This window comes from Wasmannia auropunctata, unplaced genomic scaffold (assembly GCF_000956235.1).
Source record: "Wasmannia auropunctata unplaced genomic scaffold, wasmannia.A_1.0 LD335650.1, whole genome shotgun sequence".
NCBI classification, from domain to species: domain Eukaryota; kingdom Metazoa; phylum Arthropoda; class Insecta; order Hymenoptera; family Formicidae; genus Wasmannia; species Wasmannia auropunctata.
The window spans coordinates 53,682-71,151 of record NW_012027240.1 but is presented as its reverse complement, the minus strand read 5'-3'; the positions used below and the strand labels follow the sequence as shown (position 1 = coordinate 71,151).

General features: G+C 33.7%; 1 protein-coding gene across 7 annotated transcripts in view; it reads left to right on the top strand.

Moving 5' to 3' along the window:
• Positions 1-17,386, top strand: part of LOC105456495 (protein phosphatase 1 regulatory subunit 12A-like) — a 17,768-nt gene extending 382 nt beyond the window's left edge. Inside the window, exons 2-22 of one of the 7 annotated variants that reach the window (XM_011700574.1) lie at positions 3,004-3,134; positions 3,254-3,372; positions 4,018-4,177; positions 4,395-4,539; positions 4,712-4,845; positions 4,923-5,068; positions 5,357-5,488; positions 5,698-5,780; positions 5,872-6,001; positions 6,084-6,192; positions 6,482-6,616; positions 7,304-7,474; positions 8,002-8,133; positions 8,880-9,066; positions 9,430-9,582; positions 9,771-9,954; positions 10,102-10,211; positions 10,425-10,496; positions 13,127-13,450; positions 14,089-14,181; positions 16,109-16,195. In XM_011700574.1, the coding sequence (XP_011698876.1) occupies positions 3,004-3,134; positions 3,254-3,372; positions 4,018-4,177; positions 4,395-4,539; positions 4,712-4,845; positions 4,923-5,068; positions 5,357-5,488; positions 5,698-5,780; positions 5,872-6,001; positions 6,084-6,192; positions 6,482-6,616; positions 7,304-7,474; positions 8,002-8,133; positions 8,880-9,066; positions 9,430-9,582; positions 9,771-9,954; positions 10,102-10,211; positions 10,425-10,496; positions 13,127-13,450; positions 14,089-14,181 (2,850 nt within the window). In that variant the 3' untranslated portion in view covers positions 16,109-16,195. Of the gene's footprint in view, positions 1-2,190; positions 3,135-3,253; positions 3,373-3,502; positions 3,521-4,017; positions 4,178-4,394; positions 4,540-4,711; positions 4,846-4,922; positions 5,069-5,356; positions 5,489-5,697; positions 5,781-5,871; positions 6,002-6,083; positions 6,193-6,481; positions 6,617-7,303; positions 7,475-8,001; positions 8,134-8,879; positions 9,067-9,429; positions 9,583-9,770; positions 9,955-10,101; positions 10,212-10,424; positions 10,497-13,126; positions 13,451-14,088; positions 14,182-16,108 lie in introns of those variants that run through there. The other 6 variants (XM_011700575.1, XM_011700576.1, XM_011700578.1 and 3 more) reach the window with 6 other exon arrangements.
• Positions 17,387-17,470: the final 84 nt, after the last annotated feature.

Genomic DNA, 17,470 nt, shown 5'->3' with positions numbered 1-17,470 from the left:
CCCCCCCCTCCCCCTCTCTCTCTCTCTCTCTCTCTCTCTCTCCTGCAGCACGTTCTGCCTTCCTCTCGACAAGTCTCTCCTTCTTTCCTTCTCTTCCCTCCCTTCCTGCGATAACGTAATTCTGCAAAATGGCCACTACGACTAGCTCCAGCTGTCTAATTCGAGTATTATTCGCGGGGGTGTAACGAACGAGGGATTGTCAACGAGAGGGGTTCGAGCGAGGGAGGCACGTAAACGCGACACGCGCCATTCTCACGCCGCTCGACTCGGCGCCGGCATTAAGGGGAACAGGTCTCTCCTGCGAGTCCCGTCAAGCGACACCGCCACGCTGATTGCGAACGCGGCGTCTGTTCTTTAACCGTTAATTACTACGTTACGTGTATTAGTGAGGAGGCTAATTTAGGCGGTAATACCTCGCTTGTGTAACCGAAATTGCTAATTTCGTTTGCAAGATGTTTTGACGTGCCGCGTTTAGCTGTGTCGTGACTCGGATCGTACATTCGCAATCGGAGTAAAAACCTGGGAAACTGTCGTGATCTTTCTTCTCTTTTACTAGATCTTTTCTCGCGATGCGTAATTAACATTTTGAACAATTGAGTTTGGATTTTATTTCGAAGTTATACCTAACATGATATATAATCGCCAGTTATGAGTCATTTCGTCAGAAACAGTCGTTTAGATCGTCAGGATTTGATTACTCATTTCCCTTAGGTGGAGATATATTAGGTACATAAAGCCCTATTCAAGTTTCGTCACATCGAATTTTGTTAGATTTTTAAGTTCACTTTGTTCAAGCATCACAAAAGTATTCAATGAAATAAAAAAGAAATAAAAAAGAAGAGAATCTTACATGTAAAATATGTTTCAAGAATGCATATTAAACGTTCTTTAGAAATATCCATTTATTCTTCAAAAATTTGCTTAATCACATTAAAAATGGTATTCTGTTTGATTCTTCAGGAAATATTTATTTTTCCGTAAGTTTCACGTTGCCTGACAAGACAGCTGCAGTTCTTGAATAAATTTTTAATTTGAAGAGTGTTTTGCTATTATTAATGAACAGTTTCATTGTTAATTTTAATTTTATACTTCTATTCACATTTTTATGCTTGTTTATTAAAATATATTCTTTATTTCTTAACGTATAGTTTATACTTTCTTTGTGAAGCATGTCGACTGAAAATTTTTATGTTATTTGTTACATTGTATTGTTATTGTTATATGTTGTATGATACATGTGTCCATAGTCTTTGACTTATGTCTGAAATGTTGGAATACAAAATAATTGCCGAGTCCAACATATCTTGATATTATTTTAAAAAATAAATATATATAATTGTTTGTAATAATCTGATTTTTTATCGTGTATTGAATAATTGATTGCATGTGATTGTGTTTTATATTTATTTAATAATTTAAAGAGCTTTCTTTGTTATCATAATGTTTCTCTTATTTTGCAATAGTTTATCTTCGGCCAAACCGATTGTCATATTATCTCCTAAGCTTTAGCTGTTAAAAATCTGGGGATTAAAATTGAAACTTCAGAAAATTCAAACAATTCTATATGTTGATTTTTAAAACATTTGCAGCTGCAATTTGTAACTATGTCATTCTGAGACATGCTAAGAAATTATAGAGCAATTGTCTTATCAGACTGGCAACAATTTTTTTTCGCGACTGGTAAGCTTTTACGAGCAATCTATTTCTGGGTGTTTCCGAAAGCGGACGCAACTGGGTAATCCGGGACACCTTGTATATATACACGTATACCATAACGGTTATTACAGTACTAAGTAATTAATGAGGATACAATTAACGAAAAGAAGGCCGGTTGGCATGTAAGAATTTCTGATGCGGAGAAAAAGGGAATAATCATATCCTGCCCAAAAGAAGTAATTATTTAAGCAAATCTCACGAACCGTAAAATGATATAAAACCGTAAAATGCGCGATATTTTTTAACATGTGGTCGTAAAATTACAATTATAAAAAATAATATTTAATACACTATATTAATTTCGTTTTACATTTTCTTTTAATGTATTTCTTCATGTATTTGGAAATATTTGCCAATTAAATTAATTTAAATTTAATTAAAAACAACTATAATATGATTTCGAAGTAGACCTTGAGAATACTATGAAATTGCAATTCAATACCATCATGTAAATGTAAGGAGATACTTGCGGTAGAGTAATAGCGGCAGAGAGTCTTATCCAAGTCTTATTAAATGGAATAACATTTTCCATAACGTGAACCGATATTTATGGCTGTTATTTAAGCGAGAAGGAAGGAAGTTAAGGCATTTCATGGATTTGCGAAAATAGAATGTGAAAATACATCAGGCATCAAATGCTATTTATAGCTCTCTGTTAGAAGTCACAGGCTGCAGCATCTGTGTTCAGTTTAAATTCTCTGTGTCTAGCAATGTTGTAATATGTACCTGACTTTTTTCATTTTCGGCAATATCGCAGCCGCGGAAATTTGCACATGTTAAACGACATTGAAATATATAATAATTCACACTTTTACCGTACGGTTAGTCTGTTATTAGAAGATTACTAGGGGCGTTAAGTATCTAGGAAGATCGTGATTAAACAAGCACGTTTTTTTCCTATATTTGATTTGGATACTATTTGAAAATATATTGAAAATTAATTTCTTCTAACAAGTTATAAATTATGTGATATTAAATTTATTATATATGTTCCTTGTAATAATTTTATTATCAGATAGAAATAACGGCTCCGTTTGAGGTCTCTTAAAACGTAATGACGCAATCGGAAATCTAACAGCGCATTTATAACATAACGTCGATTCGAGCCTTGGATTGCGACCAGACTTGACTAGACCGAGCGAAATCAGTAATCTCGATGTCGAGACCTCGAAATACATCTTGCCAATCGCGCACGCTTTTCACCCCTCTTGTTCAACACATGTATACTGATGTAATCAACGTATGATGCGTTTATATTATATCCGGGTTGTATTATTATTACAACAGGCTTGCATTGACGATGACCTGGATATGGTGGAGTTTCTGGTGGAACAAGGAGCGGATATTAATCGCGGAGATAATGAAGGCTGGACGCCCTTACATGCCACAGCATCTTGCGGATTCGTATCTATCGCTAAGTTAGTATAATTTTTACACAAAAGAAATTTGTTTTCTATATTTTATATTATCTATTTATCTATAAATGTGCCGAGATTACATGTATTACAATAAGTGGAAAATCATGTATATTTTGTAGATACTTAATAGAACAAGGATGTAATCTGGCGGCAGTAAACAATGACGGTGAACTGGCGCTGGATATTGCAGAGAGCGACGAGATGGAAGACATGCTCCAACAGCATATAAATAAAGCAGGTTTGTATTTATATGTATACCTGCAGGATGTCTGAGGCCTCTCTATTGCGTAAAACTTTTAATTATAGACTTCCGAGGAAAATCGGAGCTGGAAAATCTTAATACTGAAATATCTCTGCTGCGATAATTTTACAAGCAATTTAACTGCGTAAGTGGCAATTTAGCCACCGTTCTTTGTTCACTTCTTTGTCCGACCTATTTATAAAGCTGTTTAGATGTTATACATAAAACTGTATAAAGCATAAACGCTTGACGTGTAAAACATTGAGCACCTAAATCTCAACATCCGGCTAGAAGTTTGCACGCTCAGACCAAGACACAGCAAATCATACGTTGGCAAAGACATCCTCTTTCATTGACCCCTTTTCGTGATGTTGATATAATTTTACGTACAATGTGCTGAAATACTCTCTTAAGCAATACCATACGTCATTCATCATTCACACTTTGCATGCGTTTAAATACTCGTATATAGAAATATTTCAAGATATTGATATGAAAGAATGTTTTTTCTCCTTACAAAGTATAATTTGATAAAATTAAATGTATTTGCAAAATACAAATAACTCGCTAAAAAAAATTAATAAATTGTTGAATATTTGAAATAAATTTAATTTTTTTTATAAATTTAAATCTTTTGCGCAGGCATCGATTGTGATCAAGCCAGGAGCGAAGAGGAACGCTCAATGCTGAATGACGCAAAGGCTTGGCGATCAGGTGCACCAGGCAAAGATTCCATGCATCCGAGATCAGGAGCCACTGCACTCCATGTCGCCGCTGCCAAAGGCTACATCAAAGTCATGCAGTAAGATATTACACTTTAAAAACAAGATTATCTGATGTTAGATATAATGAAATGTAAGAGGAAATATTATATTTCCTGCATTGACCACATAATGCGCAATGCAATAAAAAAAGAGAGAAATTACTTAAAAAATCGAACAGGTTTTTTTTTATTTGTATTGTAACAATAAGTGCAACTTTGATTCTTTTTATTGAATTCTTCTAATATTTCTGTGCAGCATATTACTACAAGCACGATGCAATGTTGATGCACAGGACTTTGATGGATGGACGCCTTTACACGGTGCGGCGCATTGGGGTCAACTGGAAGCTTGCAAACTTCTTGTTGAGAATGGCTGTGATATGGATATGAAGAATTATGCCGTAAGAAAATAAACATTTCTAATAATTGTGTAATACAGACTGGATCAAAATTTGTTAAAATGTAAGCTGGCTTTAAATTAATTTCGGTCCAGGCTGGATTTTTGGCCTATACAAATGTAATTGCATGATATTATTCTTGCTTCTTTCCTCATCTTTTTTTTCTTGCTTCTAGGATCAAACTGCTTTCGATGTTGCTGATGCAGACATCCTCAAATCTCTTGAGAATTTGAGAGAGCAACAAGCACTTATTATAAAAGAAACCCCACAAACAAATAATAAGAAGCAAACGTCTATACCAAAGAAACGGTGAGCATCTAATGATCCTAAATAATAAATTCTAAATCGTTAATTTTTCCTCTTAATATATTTCTCTAATGTTACAGTGTCTCAACGAGTGCTGATAGTGCGGTAGCGGCACAAGAATCTACAGAGATCTTTGAAGAAGAAACGCCAAATAAAGTTAAAAAGGTTGAATTAGAGATTCAATCTGATAAAGAAGATTCCAGCACTAGTACAAACAGCGACGTTGGTAAGATTTTGTACTATTCCTTCCAATATACGATCTAATCCGCACGTTTATATTTTTTTTCTTTTTTTTTTTAAGAGGTGATTACATTAATACAAAATAACTATCTACTCTGCAACTTCCATGTTTATCTTTTAAGTGAAGAAAGAGAGGAAAGAGTATAATTATATATTTTTTTTGCAAATTATTTTCTCACAAATCTTTATCCTATTGTTCAGTTTTTTACGAATCTAATTTATGTTACTGTTAACTGTAATCTATGTATTTCTTATAACATTGCTGCATGGACAGAAGCAACACGTGAAACACACATGGAAGAGAGTGATGGTGAAGGTGAATCTGAGACTAGCTCAGAATCACACTCTTCCACTTTCTCCAATCAATCTGATAAGTCTAACCACGCGACATGTCTTACAGATGACGGTAAGTTTGATCTGTAAGACTGTTTTTCTCTCTCTTTTTTTTCTACAAATTATTGCTTGCTATTGCATGTGTTATACAAAAGTTTTGTAATGGAATATCTTAAATGAAACTTACTGGATTGGTTATTGCTTTAAAGAATTGGATTTTAAATACTTTTTTCTCTGTAAAACCGACAGTTTCAGTGAAGTTTTCGATCAATTATTTTACAGAAAAGAAAAATAGAGTAAACAAAGATGAAAGTGCACCCCATAGTCCAATATCTCCAGTCGAAACTAATAAAGTTCCTAATCAGGTAAGGTGTCTTTTATAATCGGCGAATCGTTTTTGTGTATATTTCGATTCTCGAGTAATTTTATAATTTATTCGCTTTTTCTCTTTTTAAGGCTCCAATATTGCCTCCAAAACAACAGACTGATAATAATGAGGACGGTGTTGTACCATCTTGGAGACGTTCAGGTTCCTTTCGAAATAGAATGCAAAGCACTGAAACTACTACTAATTCTGCATCTACAAGTACGTTCATCGAGTGTTGCGACTATATTTCGCGAATTTCGAAATTGAATCGTTAATAAACTTGCTAATAATTATTTCGCAGAACTCGAAGATAAGGATAACAATATTAAGATACCAACAACACCAAACAAAGTGAGTGGAGAACCCGATGTCGTATTAAGAAGAACGCATAGTTTCGAGACAGATGAGAAGTAAGTTTTTAAGTTCCTGCTTCATGCGTCATATCATTCTTTTTTTTTTTTTATGATAAGTTCGCAGCTTCGTATTTGTAGCAATATCGTGGTTTTTTTTATTTGCTAATGATATTTAATGCTATTAACAGCGGTGCTACGTTCCAACTAAGATATTGTATAATATACTCCATGTGCCCGCATTAATTATACGAGTCTTAGCGTTTTATTGTTTGTAACGTATGTCCCTATACTATTATGATAATTAGTGTAGAGATATATGCATGGCACGGTGATGCATGTGATGCAGGTTTTATGAGCAGTATTTGGCATTACGTGCTCGCATCAAGGCGTACTCGTGCCCTACCCTTCATCGCTGCAATGCAGCTACTCCTACTCACACCAATGCTACGACTCGCTCTGCATCTCTACGCGAAACACACAGGTATCTGCCACGCATGTCCCTGATCAACAGTTACAGCTTTTATTTGTGTACAATACAAACTGCAATCATGTTAATATTAATTTGATAATTCTATGCAAGTTGTTCATCACGATTTTACTGTACAATATGTAGTCTGTTGTGAAAGAGTATCGTACTATTTGCACTATTTTGAAAGTGTGTGAGAATGTAATAGATGTGATTTTTAATATTTTTTTTGTACATTCTGTACTAATGAGCTTTTATGTCGCTTGCTATTTATTATCCTAGCTTGAAACCTTAAGAAGCTTTAAATTAAATCGGATAGTAGTGCTAATCAAATCAAGACATTAACTTAAAATTAATTCTACATTAATTTACGAAAATTTATATATGCATATCTTAAAGAGTAATTCTTTTCTTCAATATTATGCTGTCTTTTAACTACCACATGATTGAGGTAATAAATATAAATAAAAAAAACTCAGAAAATATAGAAATTTATAATCTTACTTACGTCTTTTTAAAAAATAAATTATAAAGTATATAATTAAAGTATATTCGAAGAATTCTATTGTCAGATGTAAGAATTATCTTATTTTATTCATTAAAAATGTTATAAATACGAAGATATTTTTATCTTTATTGCTTTTAATATAGCTTCGATTTATATATTACTTTTTTTAATTATTTATTTTATTCTTACTCCAGAAAGAAAGACGTGAAATTAAATTTGGAATTATCAAGACTGCCACAAGGAAGCAATACACTTTCACCAACATCTGCATCTAAAACATTGGCATCGAGTCTATTGTCATCCATTACAACAACTACCACTGCCACCACAACAACAAGTCCAATTCCAGTCAATCAAATTCGCAGGTAAATACATTTTTATACTAAGGATCTACACTTACTATTAAATATTATCTAAATGTTATGGGATGACCTCTTTTAATCTGTTTCACATGAAATTACAAGTGGACTGCAGTGTTTCACTGTCTCACAAAATGTAAAAGATACTGGCCGTAAAATTTTGAATTATCTTTCTACAATCATCTTCCTCTAAGTTTGATTAAAATCGAATTCTTACGTGTAATATTTTTATGCATATATGTTATTTGACTTCAATTCTTTCTGTACGAAATAAATGTTCCAAACACTTTTTAGCTATTTTATATAAAGCTTTAAAGCTTTTTTATATATGTATAAATTTCAACTCATATTTTTACTTGCCACATAATTCATATCATATAAATGTTTGGGCTTTTCTAAGGCGAGTTCTTTCAATAAGGGGTCCTAGACACTTGTTTATACAACATTAAAATACATTATTACATGTGCACACAATCTACATTTTTGTATTTATATTCTGTATTGTGCATTATAATATCAATGTGGCTGGGTAGTGTTCAACCAGTGGAAGCTGCATCTACAATTGTATCGAATACAAATAATGCAGTAGCAACTGCTCCTGGAACTCCCACTACACCAGGAGGGAGCAAGCTAAGTCCAGGAAATATCTTCAAGAATTTCTTCAAGTGGGTACTCACTGCTCGGAAGATTCTCCTGAAATATTATGACTTTTTGCATATTGTCAAATATTTACGTATTAATTACGTTAATTTTGCTGGCAGTAGCATGAAAGTTTGCTTTTACAGTGTGATTATTCTTTTTATTTGCACATTAATTGTTATATATATATATATATATATATATATATATATATATTTGGATACCTCTATATATATATATATTTCGATAGTCACCTTGTCCACTACACATCTGAATTCATCAAATTTGCCAAAATACTACTTGCTCGTAGTTGGCAAATGAACACACTGCCACATACAAATGCACTTTATTCGGTTTGTACTGCTGAATGTACAACTTCATTTTTCGATATGGTTTAATTTATTGTACAAAGGTTAATATTCTGTGAAAATTGTTGTCAACCACACAGAATCAATTCTTTAGTAATATTCACCATTACAGCCCTATTCTTTTTTTATGATTAGTTCTAAAATTAATACACTACTACAAGGAAGAAATTATGTAATATACCCCTTGAAACAGAAGAGATATTTTAATTTTTCTTTTACAGGAATACATATACTTTTGTTTATTTTATGTGAAATTTTTTGATATTGGCTTACAAATTGTGTTGAACATGCTTACTAAAAGTTTGTTTTTATTGCACAGATAAAACAATTCTGACAATATTACGTATCTTTTGTTGCAACTCTTAAACTGTCTATCTCATGTCTTATTTTATGTATATGTACAGATCCTTCGTTCCGCCGGTACGCGATGAAGAAAGTGAAACCCAGAGGAAAGCCCATGCAAAGAGAGTGAGAGAAACCAGAAGGTCTACTCAGGGTGTGACGTTGGACGAGATCAAGAGCGCTGAACAATTGGTGAAGAAAAAGCAACAGAACAACGAATCGCCAACGGCATTGACGCCAACCACGCAGGTAAAGATCATATCAGTGTTATTTATCACTGCCTTATCGTGTGATTGGAAAAATGACTAACTATCTGAACCGATACGTTCGAAAAAATTAATTCTGAGTGGTGTAACAATCTCAAGAAATCCAGTGTGAGAACATTGATTGTGAATGTTGAAACGTGCGGCTTTAAGGATTGAAAATATAATAAATTTCAATCTAATTGAATATCCAATTAAATATTAAATTATTTCGCAATGAAGTATCTGTGTTGCTTCAAACCGACAGTACATAATATTTTATTTTTATTATATTCTTACAAAAATAACGCAATATAGCATGACAATTGGAATTTTGGTTTATTCATGTTTTTTTTTCTAAATAATCCAGCCTACTACTACCGTCAGCAATACAGCTTCGATCACAGCTACGATAACAACCGCAACCTCCACTACCGTGACTACTCCGAATAAAGTTTCCGAAGAATCTAATTTACCTGAGAGACGACCGTCTTGGAGATTAAGGGTAGACAATGGCAGTAAGGTGTGTGCGCTTACAAAATCATTATTTATCTGTGATTAATCCGCAAATGTCGCGGTTGTCTATATGATCGGTGCTACGTCGCAATGTGTTTGAATACATAGTGTAGGGAAATTTAATTGACAGTGGAAAATGCACCACAAATATGTTATTGTAAAAATCAAGATTTATATTAATATTCTTTTATATAGTTTCAGCTAGAGGATGCTAATAATAAACCTGCTGATAATACGACGGCCTATATGAGAAGACCGTCCGGTGGAACTGGTGTACCCAGACCATCATCAGCGCCAGTGGAGACTATTGCCACCAGTAGTACAGAAACCACAGTTACTTTACCCCTTAGGAGATCGTTGAAGCAACCTGATGACAAAGGTGAAAATTTATAGAATAATTAGCGATGAAAAAATATAATCCGTTATGTTTTTAATAAGAATTATATATTATATATTAATAGAAATATTATATTAATTTGTACTGATAATTATTTTTGTAAAAACATGGGATTTTTTTGTGTTATAGAACAAGATAAGGAAAATGATAGTAGGAACGCACAAGCTACACAAGCGGTTATTCAAAGGAGACGTCGGCCTAAGAGAAGATCAACAGGCGTGGTCCATGTGGATATGGATGTTAGTAAGAATTTTATAATAAAATATTTCTTTCAAAGTATTCTAATTAATATTATTACAAGAAAATAAGAAAGAATTTCAGATAGATTTCAAAAATTTTAATTAGAAGAAAAATAAAGTTAATTATAATGAAAATGATTTGATAAAAATTAAATATATATTTAAACATTTCTAAAAGATTACAAAAATTTAAAAGATTTTTCTTTTTTATAGGAAATTGACCCAGAAAAGCAAGATGTAACTGCTGGTGGTGATTGCGATGATTCCAAAGTTAATCACAACGAAGTAAGTAATTCCTTTTTTCTCAATATAAAATATAATTTTTACTGTGTCACTTCTCTAAACATTAACTCTAATTATTGCCTTATTAAAAAAGATAAAGCAATGCTCAAGTTACTTGGTTTAAAGTAAATTACAAAGATTATATACGCACAAATAATAAATTAATTTTTGCTATAGATACTAATGTGTAGATATACACGATCTAAAATTATTCCTTTGTTTTGTCGACCTTCGGTTTGCAAAACCTTTTGACGCGTCAAAACGTCTATCTGAATTTCGACTTACGAGCGTCTTGCCACGGATTTACCAGACACGTGCCAAAAATCCAAAATTGGATAACGCGCAGTTAAATGACGCAGAGGGAAACACAACACTCGAAAATCGGGGAGAAGCATAAAATATAAGGCATTACCTCATTTCAATCTCGATATTGACAACTTTTTGTTTCACAAAGATCCGATTGTTGAGCGATTACTCTATGCGTAAAAAGACACAAGGCATACGAAAGAAAGCGTTTTCTCAACAGCTACATGATTATTTTTTTGCCTTATTCTGGAAGCTTGTTCATCATATTCCAGCTTAACTTTTTTATTCACTGGGTGTAAACGGTTTTCATAGGAGGCTACCGGAGCTTGGAGTTATTTTTAGCTTCTTGAAAGAATAGCCTCTATTCTCGATAAAAATAGTCCAGCATTCATTATTCCGTCATGTCCGGGTAATGCGGCATTTGATATGAAAATATACAGAAAAATAATCGCGTGATTGACGTCAAATGTATAATTTTGCTTAATCTCGGTATAAATGTTTTCTGTTATTCTAAATATGTATATAAAGTCGTCGAATTTTAGTCTTGACAAGGAGTTTAAATTATATGTGGGAGCTTAATCTGCAATTGAAGCAAAAAGAGGTAATCGTGGACATGACCTGACCGTGTCTAAAAGTATTCCATCCAACGCATTTAAAATACAATCTGGCGCTTTGACATTTAGAATCGTATACACACCGCCATTTAGCGTTCATCGCTAAAACGTTTCAGTTTTATATATCGATGACAGACAGGTCATTAACGCGTTCTATATAAATCTCATATATAGGACTATTATCTAATGTTACGAGATTTAAACTTATTCCCTCCGACTCGAATCTTACCCCTACCATAAAGTTGGATTGAAATCGCAGTGAAAATCGCTTATGTATAAACGTCTATATTTAAGCCGATGTGTTTTGAGAGAGAAAAAAAACGCGGGTAAACTGCGGTACAAGCTGCATTTATTCTCCGAAACATACAACCTTGATATTTGTGTGCGTCTCCGCGTGCGTTCCAAAAATAGCACATAGTAGTGATGCTTTAAAGCGAACTTGCCTGATGTCTTGGGCTCCCCTGCCCAGTCCCCGTCAGTCTATCATTCGCCGTCCGCGGCGTACTGCGTGCGCGCGCTCCGCTCTAAAAATCGAAAAAAAAAAGAAAAAGAAAAAACCGTTTGCGTTTAAAATATCGTAGGCAGCGATAAAACCCGTCGCGAAACCATTTATGTGAGTAACGCGTGACGGATCTCGCGCGGGAAGAGAGCCGCCGATGCTGTAGTGCCTCGTAATATAACTTCGCACGTGACGCAAACCATGTCTTCGTACAGAAAGGGAGCGCAGGCTAAGCCAACAACAGCTGCGGGCTTACGGGCTCAAGCGTCAACAAATGGGCAATCAATTTTTGGAAACAGGTCACGGATCGGTGGTTTGCTCTCGTTGAATCAGAATAATTTAACGTATAACCCGGGATTATTGAGCGTAAAGACTCCGAATCTATATTCCGGCTCTAGTTTCTTGAATAAGAGTACGAAGAGTAGCGATCTGTTCCGAACAAATCCGTACGCGAAGTCTACGAACAGTACTCCGAGTTATCCAAGTCTCACGAAGTCTACGAACAGTACTCCGAGTTATCCAAGTCTCACGAAGTCTACGAACAGTACTTCGAGTTATCCAAGTCTCACGAAGTCTACGAACAGTACTGCGAGTTATCCAAGTCTCACGAAGTCTACGAACAGTACTCCGAGTTATCCAAGTCTCACGAAGTCTACGAACAGTACTCCGAGTTATCAGAATCTCTACACGACGTACGGTGGAACGTCAACGGGATACGGTGGTGTGACCTTACCTTCTCACACATCCGTCAGTCCCTTGAATCTGAGCCCATCTCCCAGCTACAACTATTTAAACCTAAACGTAAATACTCGGCCACATGTGCAAAAGACCGAGAGTTTTAGCAGATCCAAGGTAAAACCGAGTCTCAGTGTCGGATCGAGAAGTTCGAGTCTGCAGAGTTTAACTAGCTCTGAGGGATATGCTGTAAGCAACTACCTTGCCCGTATCCTAAATCTATACTGAAATACTTATAAAGCTTCCAGAATTTTCGAATATTTCCAAATGACGTTTTTATTAGACTATTATTTTTTTCCTAATATTTAAACGCATTCTGCAGTATATGCGAAAATAAATTGTAATAAATACGGATTCAATAATATACTTTTTGGCAATACTAATATTACAGAGTACAGAATTTTTCCTAAAAATTGATAAGAATTGAAAGTGACAGTCTTGATAAAAATTAATGATGTTTAATATTATATCTGTTTTAGAGCGGGAACGATCGTTCTGGGAGAGCCACTAGATTAGGTTCGATATCTTCGCTATCATCAGAAGCCTCATCAACACCAATCAGATTAAAATCCACCAGTTCCGAAAACGGCGAATTAGACTATAAGAAGCTATACGAGGAATCTCAGGTCGAGAACGAAAGGTTAAAGGAGAAACTGAAGCGCTCGGACGAACAATTAAAGGAAGTCAGGCATTTATTGGAAAAGACGCAAATCAACCAAAACAAAGTGATTCTCTCTGAGGCAGAGAAAAGGGAGAGGCGAGCCATGGAAAGGAAACTTTCAGAGATGGAAGAAGAATTGAAGGTAAGATCGCAGATTTGATACACTTTCTTTCATTTACGAATCTGTTATATGTATGCGAAAGCGAATGGAAAGAAACGCTTTCAATACATTGAATTGAACGATGAGGAGAGACTATATAGACGATGAGGAGGACGCTATATTGTCTGTGATTTTATGTGTACGAATATATATCGTATCAGTATATTTACAATTTTAGATTTTTTTCTTTAGTTAGTTACTACACCGTCATTTCTCTTATTTTTTTCTTGTTTTGCTGTGACCGCTAGCGGCAAGCAAACACAGCAATGATTATTTTTGTATACGAAGACCCGATCGCTTTTCGGTTATATATGCTTTTCCTTACCTGGCAATTTTGACGCAAATTGACGCTTTGCTCTCTTTCTTATTCTCTATTTCCGATTGATACTCGTTTTCTAATTTTTTTTCCACGGGAAAAACGAGTAATTTTCAGTAACCCGTCTCATATTTTCCCTGAGTTTCGCTTCTCAGGACTTCCGTAGCGTAATTTTCGCGGGGAATTGCACGCGATTTTGCTCGTCTGTTAATGGAACGCGAATTAGTTATTTGTTTTCTGGCTATTTTTGGGACTCGCAAAAACAGTGGCGGGGTTTTTAGGCTAATCGTTTAACTGTTTACAGCAATTGCAAAAGCTCAAAGCTGAAAATGAGAGATTGAAAGCCGAAAATCGGGCACTTACCCGCGTCGTATCCAAACTCACCAATACTAAATAGGTAAAGGACACAATGACAGCATCTGCGTTAACGATAGACATCGTATCTCACGTACAGCATTAATTAATTAATTACTTTCTTAATCGAATGATTAATTTATAATTTTGTGTTCTGATTCGCCAATATTAAAACAGAAACGATACTCATCATACTTATCGTACAAATCAGCTTTGCAAAGTGCATTTCAACATATAACGCGATCGTTAATCAGTCTTTAATTAGAAGTGTCAATTTATTTGTATAAAAGAGATACTTTTTAGGCTTACTACAATATATATATATATATATATATATATATATATATGTATGTATATATCATTCTGGATATTGCAATCGATATTTATAGTATTTATAAAGTCGTATATCTTCTTGTGTGATACTAGCAATAATAGCAGTTTTATTTCTGCAATGTATCAAGGCAATTCTCTTATACATATATAATTACGTATATAATAACGTTATATACATATAAAATTTTACGAGATTGTTACAAAATTTCAAACGTGATAATGGTAATAAATTATCATTATATAATGATAATAAATTATCCCGGCTGATTGTGTGATGCATGTTACAAATAAATTATTTGATAATACATTTACTAAAAAAAAAGAAGCAAAAGTTTTTAACAAGAAATAAGAAGGAACGCAGTCTGTCATTTATAAGATGCATTTATAAGATGCATAGGAATGAATATATAGCTATCACAATTTTAACTTTAGGAAACTTTCCTCCATGTAAAACCATCATCCAACATGCAGAATAACATCAGTAAACTGAATGCCATCACCAAGCATCGAATAATCATTTTAGCACGTGTTTCACATGAAAAACAAAGCCATGACTCTGCAGTTAATTATTCTTTTTTCAGTTTATTCATCTTAATCATAACCGTGTGAAAGTTATTAAATTCCCGAAAACACATTCGACCGTTAAAATCAACACATGTTACACTCTATTAACTTAGATTTTTCACCACTGTCTCTCCCTCTATCTCTCTTACTCTTTAAGGAAGCATGTTAAATGTTAAATTGTTGCACTTTTATTGCACTTTATAGACTTTAAGAAAATGGTCAATCTCCACGAAGTTGACATTAATCCTTTTTTAACGTATGTTATATTGCATATCGTTATTTCATGGTATGCACTAGAAAGCTTTCATATCAACGATATTATTTTGTAGTGTTCTAAAAGTGCTCAACAAAGAATGTGAAAAATGATTACAGTCTTACAGTCAGTTGCAACTGTAACATAAAATGATTTCTTGCATTCACATATGAAATGCCCCTAAGACTTGAAGTCAAATCGTTGTATTAATTAAGATTATGTACGTCGTCTAAACTGTCAACTTAATTATTCGGTAATTGAATCTCGCTTAGATTGTGTATAAATCCGAGGATAAATTTTTTAAACGACACGAACTTTATTGTAAAATGTTTGTATGAAAATTTAATTTATTTCATATGTCGGATTTACGTATAAACAGTTTATCCGAGCTGTTATTTGGATCAATCCAATGTTGATTAGATGTAAACGATTGTTATGAAGGAATACTTGTGTACAAATGGAATGGTACTTGAAAGAAATAAAGTTTATTGATTCTGGTATTATATATAGTACGAAGAAACGCATTTCATAAATCGATGACACGCTTTTTGCTATTCGCGATCATTTCTCAGTTTCTTTTATCTGTGTCATTATCTGAACATTTATTAATTTCTGCTATAGTATACACTACCCGAATACTTTAATGACTTTTGGTTGCAGTAATATTTGTGAGTGCCTCTTTCCATTTATCCTCCTGTTGTTTTGTGAGCACTGAAATTATTCCGTCTATAACGGCATCATTTCTTTGTACTCTCCTTTATATAATGTTGCGTTTTCTCAATTTAGCGCATAAGAATTAGTGTGGCATTTTTTTTTCTAGGTGATGGACCAACTAAAATGCGAAAATCAGAGGCTAAAAGATGAAAACGGTGCCTTGATCAGAGTAATCAGCAAATTGTCCAAATAAAATCTTGTAGTCTCAACTGCACATCGTAAATGAAATTTTAAGTTGTATTACAACTATGTTGAATGAATTGCTTTAATTATAGCAGCATCATCATTATCGCTAGTATTCTTATAAATGTGCATCATGCTATCGATGAATTTAACTTTGTAGTAACTTAACTTATTCCAATTATGAGATCAATTAATCGCATGGCTGTGCCAAAGGCGAAAAGAAATGTTACTCCTATTCTTAGACTGTGAATACTTGATTGTAAAAGACTTAGAGGAGTTTTACTTTTGTGGAATTATTTTTTAATGTCAGAAAGATGAATTTTATAATCCAATAATATATAAAATCAATTTAATGCTTTATAGTGGAAAAAAGTCAGGTTTATTTTATTTGACTATTAGGAAGAGAAGAAAAAAGAACTGTTGATCTTTATGGACAGTTTTTCTTTTTTAACAAATCACGTTATCAATGTTGATTCTTTATAAGGACATTTTGTAAATACGGATAAATAGACAATGGTGATGTGGCATTTTTAGTAATTTGAAAAGAGAATTTTTACCCGCGGAGTGAGCTTTTTGAAAGCCGCTGACGGCATACGAGCAAATCCATAATATTAACGAGTCTGTTTGCATTGTCGAAGCAATAAGCGATATATCTGTTACTTTTGACTAAATTACGCAGGTGGTAAAGAAGAAGTCAAAGAACATGACCTTTGCTACTCAAGTGGCCTTTCTCTGAAGACTGCAATTTGTAAAACCTTCCATCATTGCCATTTTTGCAGTATAAGCAGAAATTTGATGCATATATACGGGAGTAAATGTTTTTAATTACTCTGTGTAATATAATACATTTTCTTATATAATATCACAGATATGTAAAATATACTTTAGACACTTCGGGATTTTTAATCTCCTTAAAGTGCTAAAAATTACGTTAGAGCTGTGGTAACTTCAGTTCGAACTGTTGATGTAGAATCTGTGTTATTATTTTTAACTACCTGTCCAATATAAAAAGCTGTTACCTATTATTTTCTTATAGCAACAACAATAATGATTGTCCAATGTGCTCTGGATAAAGACGAATTTACAAATATTGGACCGTGTAATTGACAGTTGGCATGTTTTTTAATGATATTATTGTAAACAATTGTAAAAAAGAATGACTCAATGTAGTTATTTCGTAATGAAGTTTATTAGAAAATAATACTTGTGTAAATATTTAATATATAGGCTTATATGTGGACCTTACTTTTATTATTTTATAAACTTAAGTCGCATCGATAGTGAA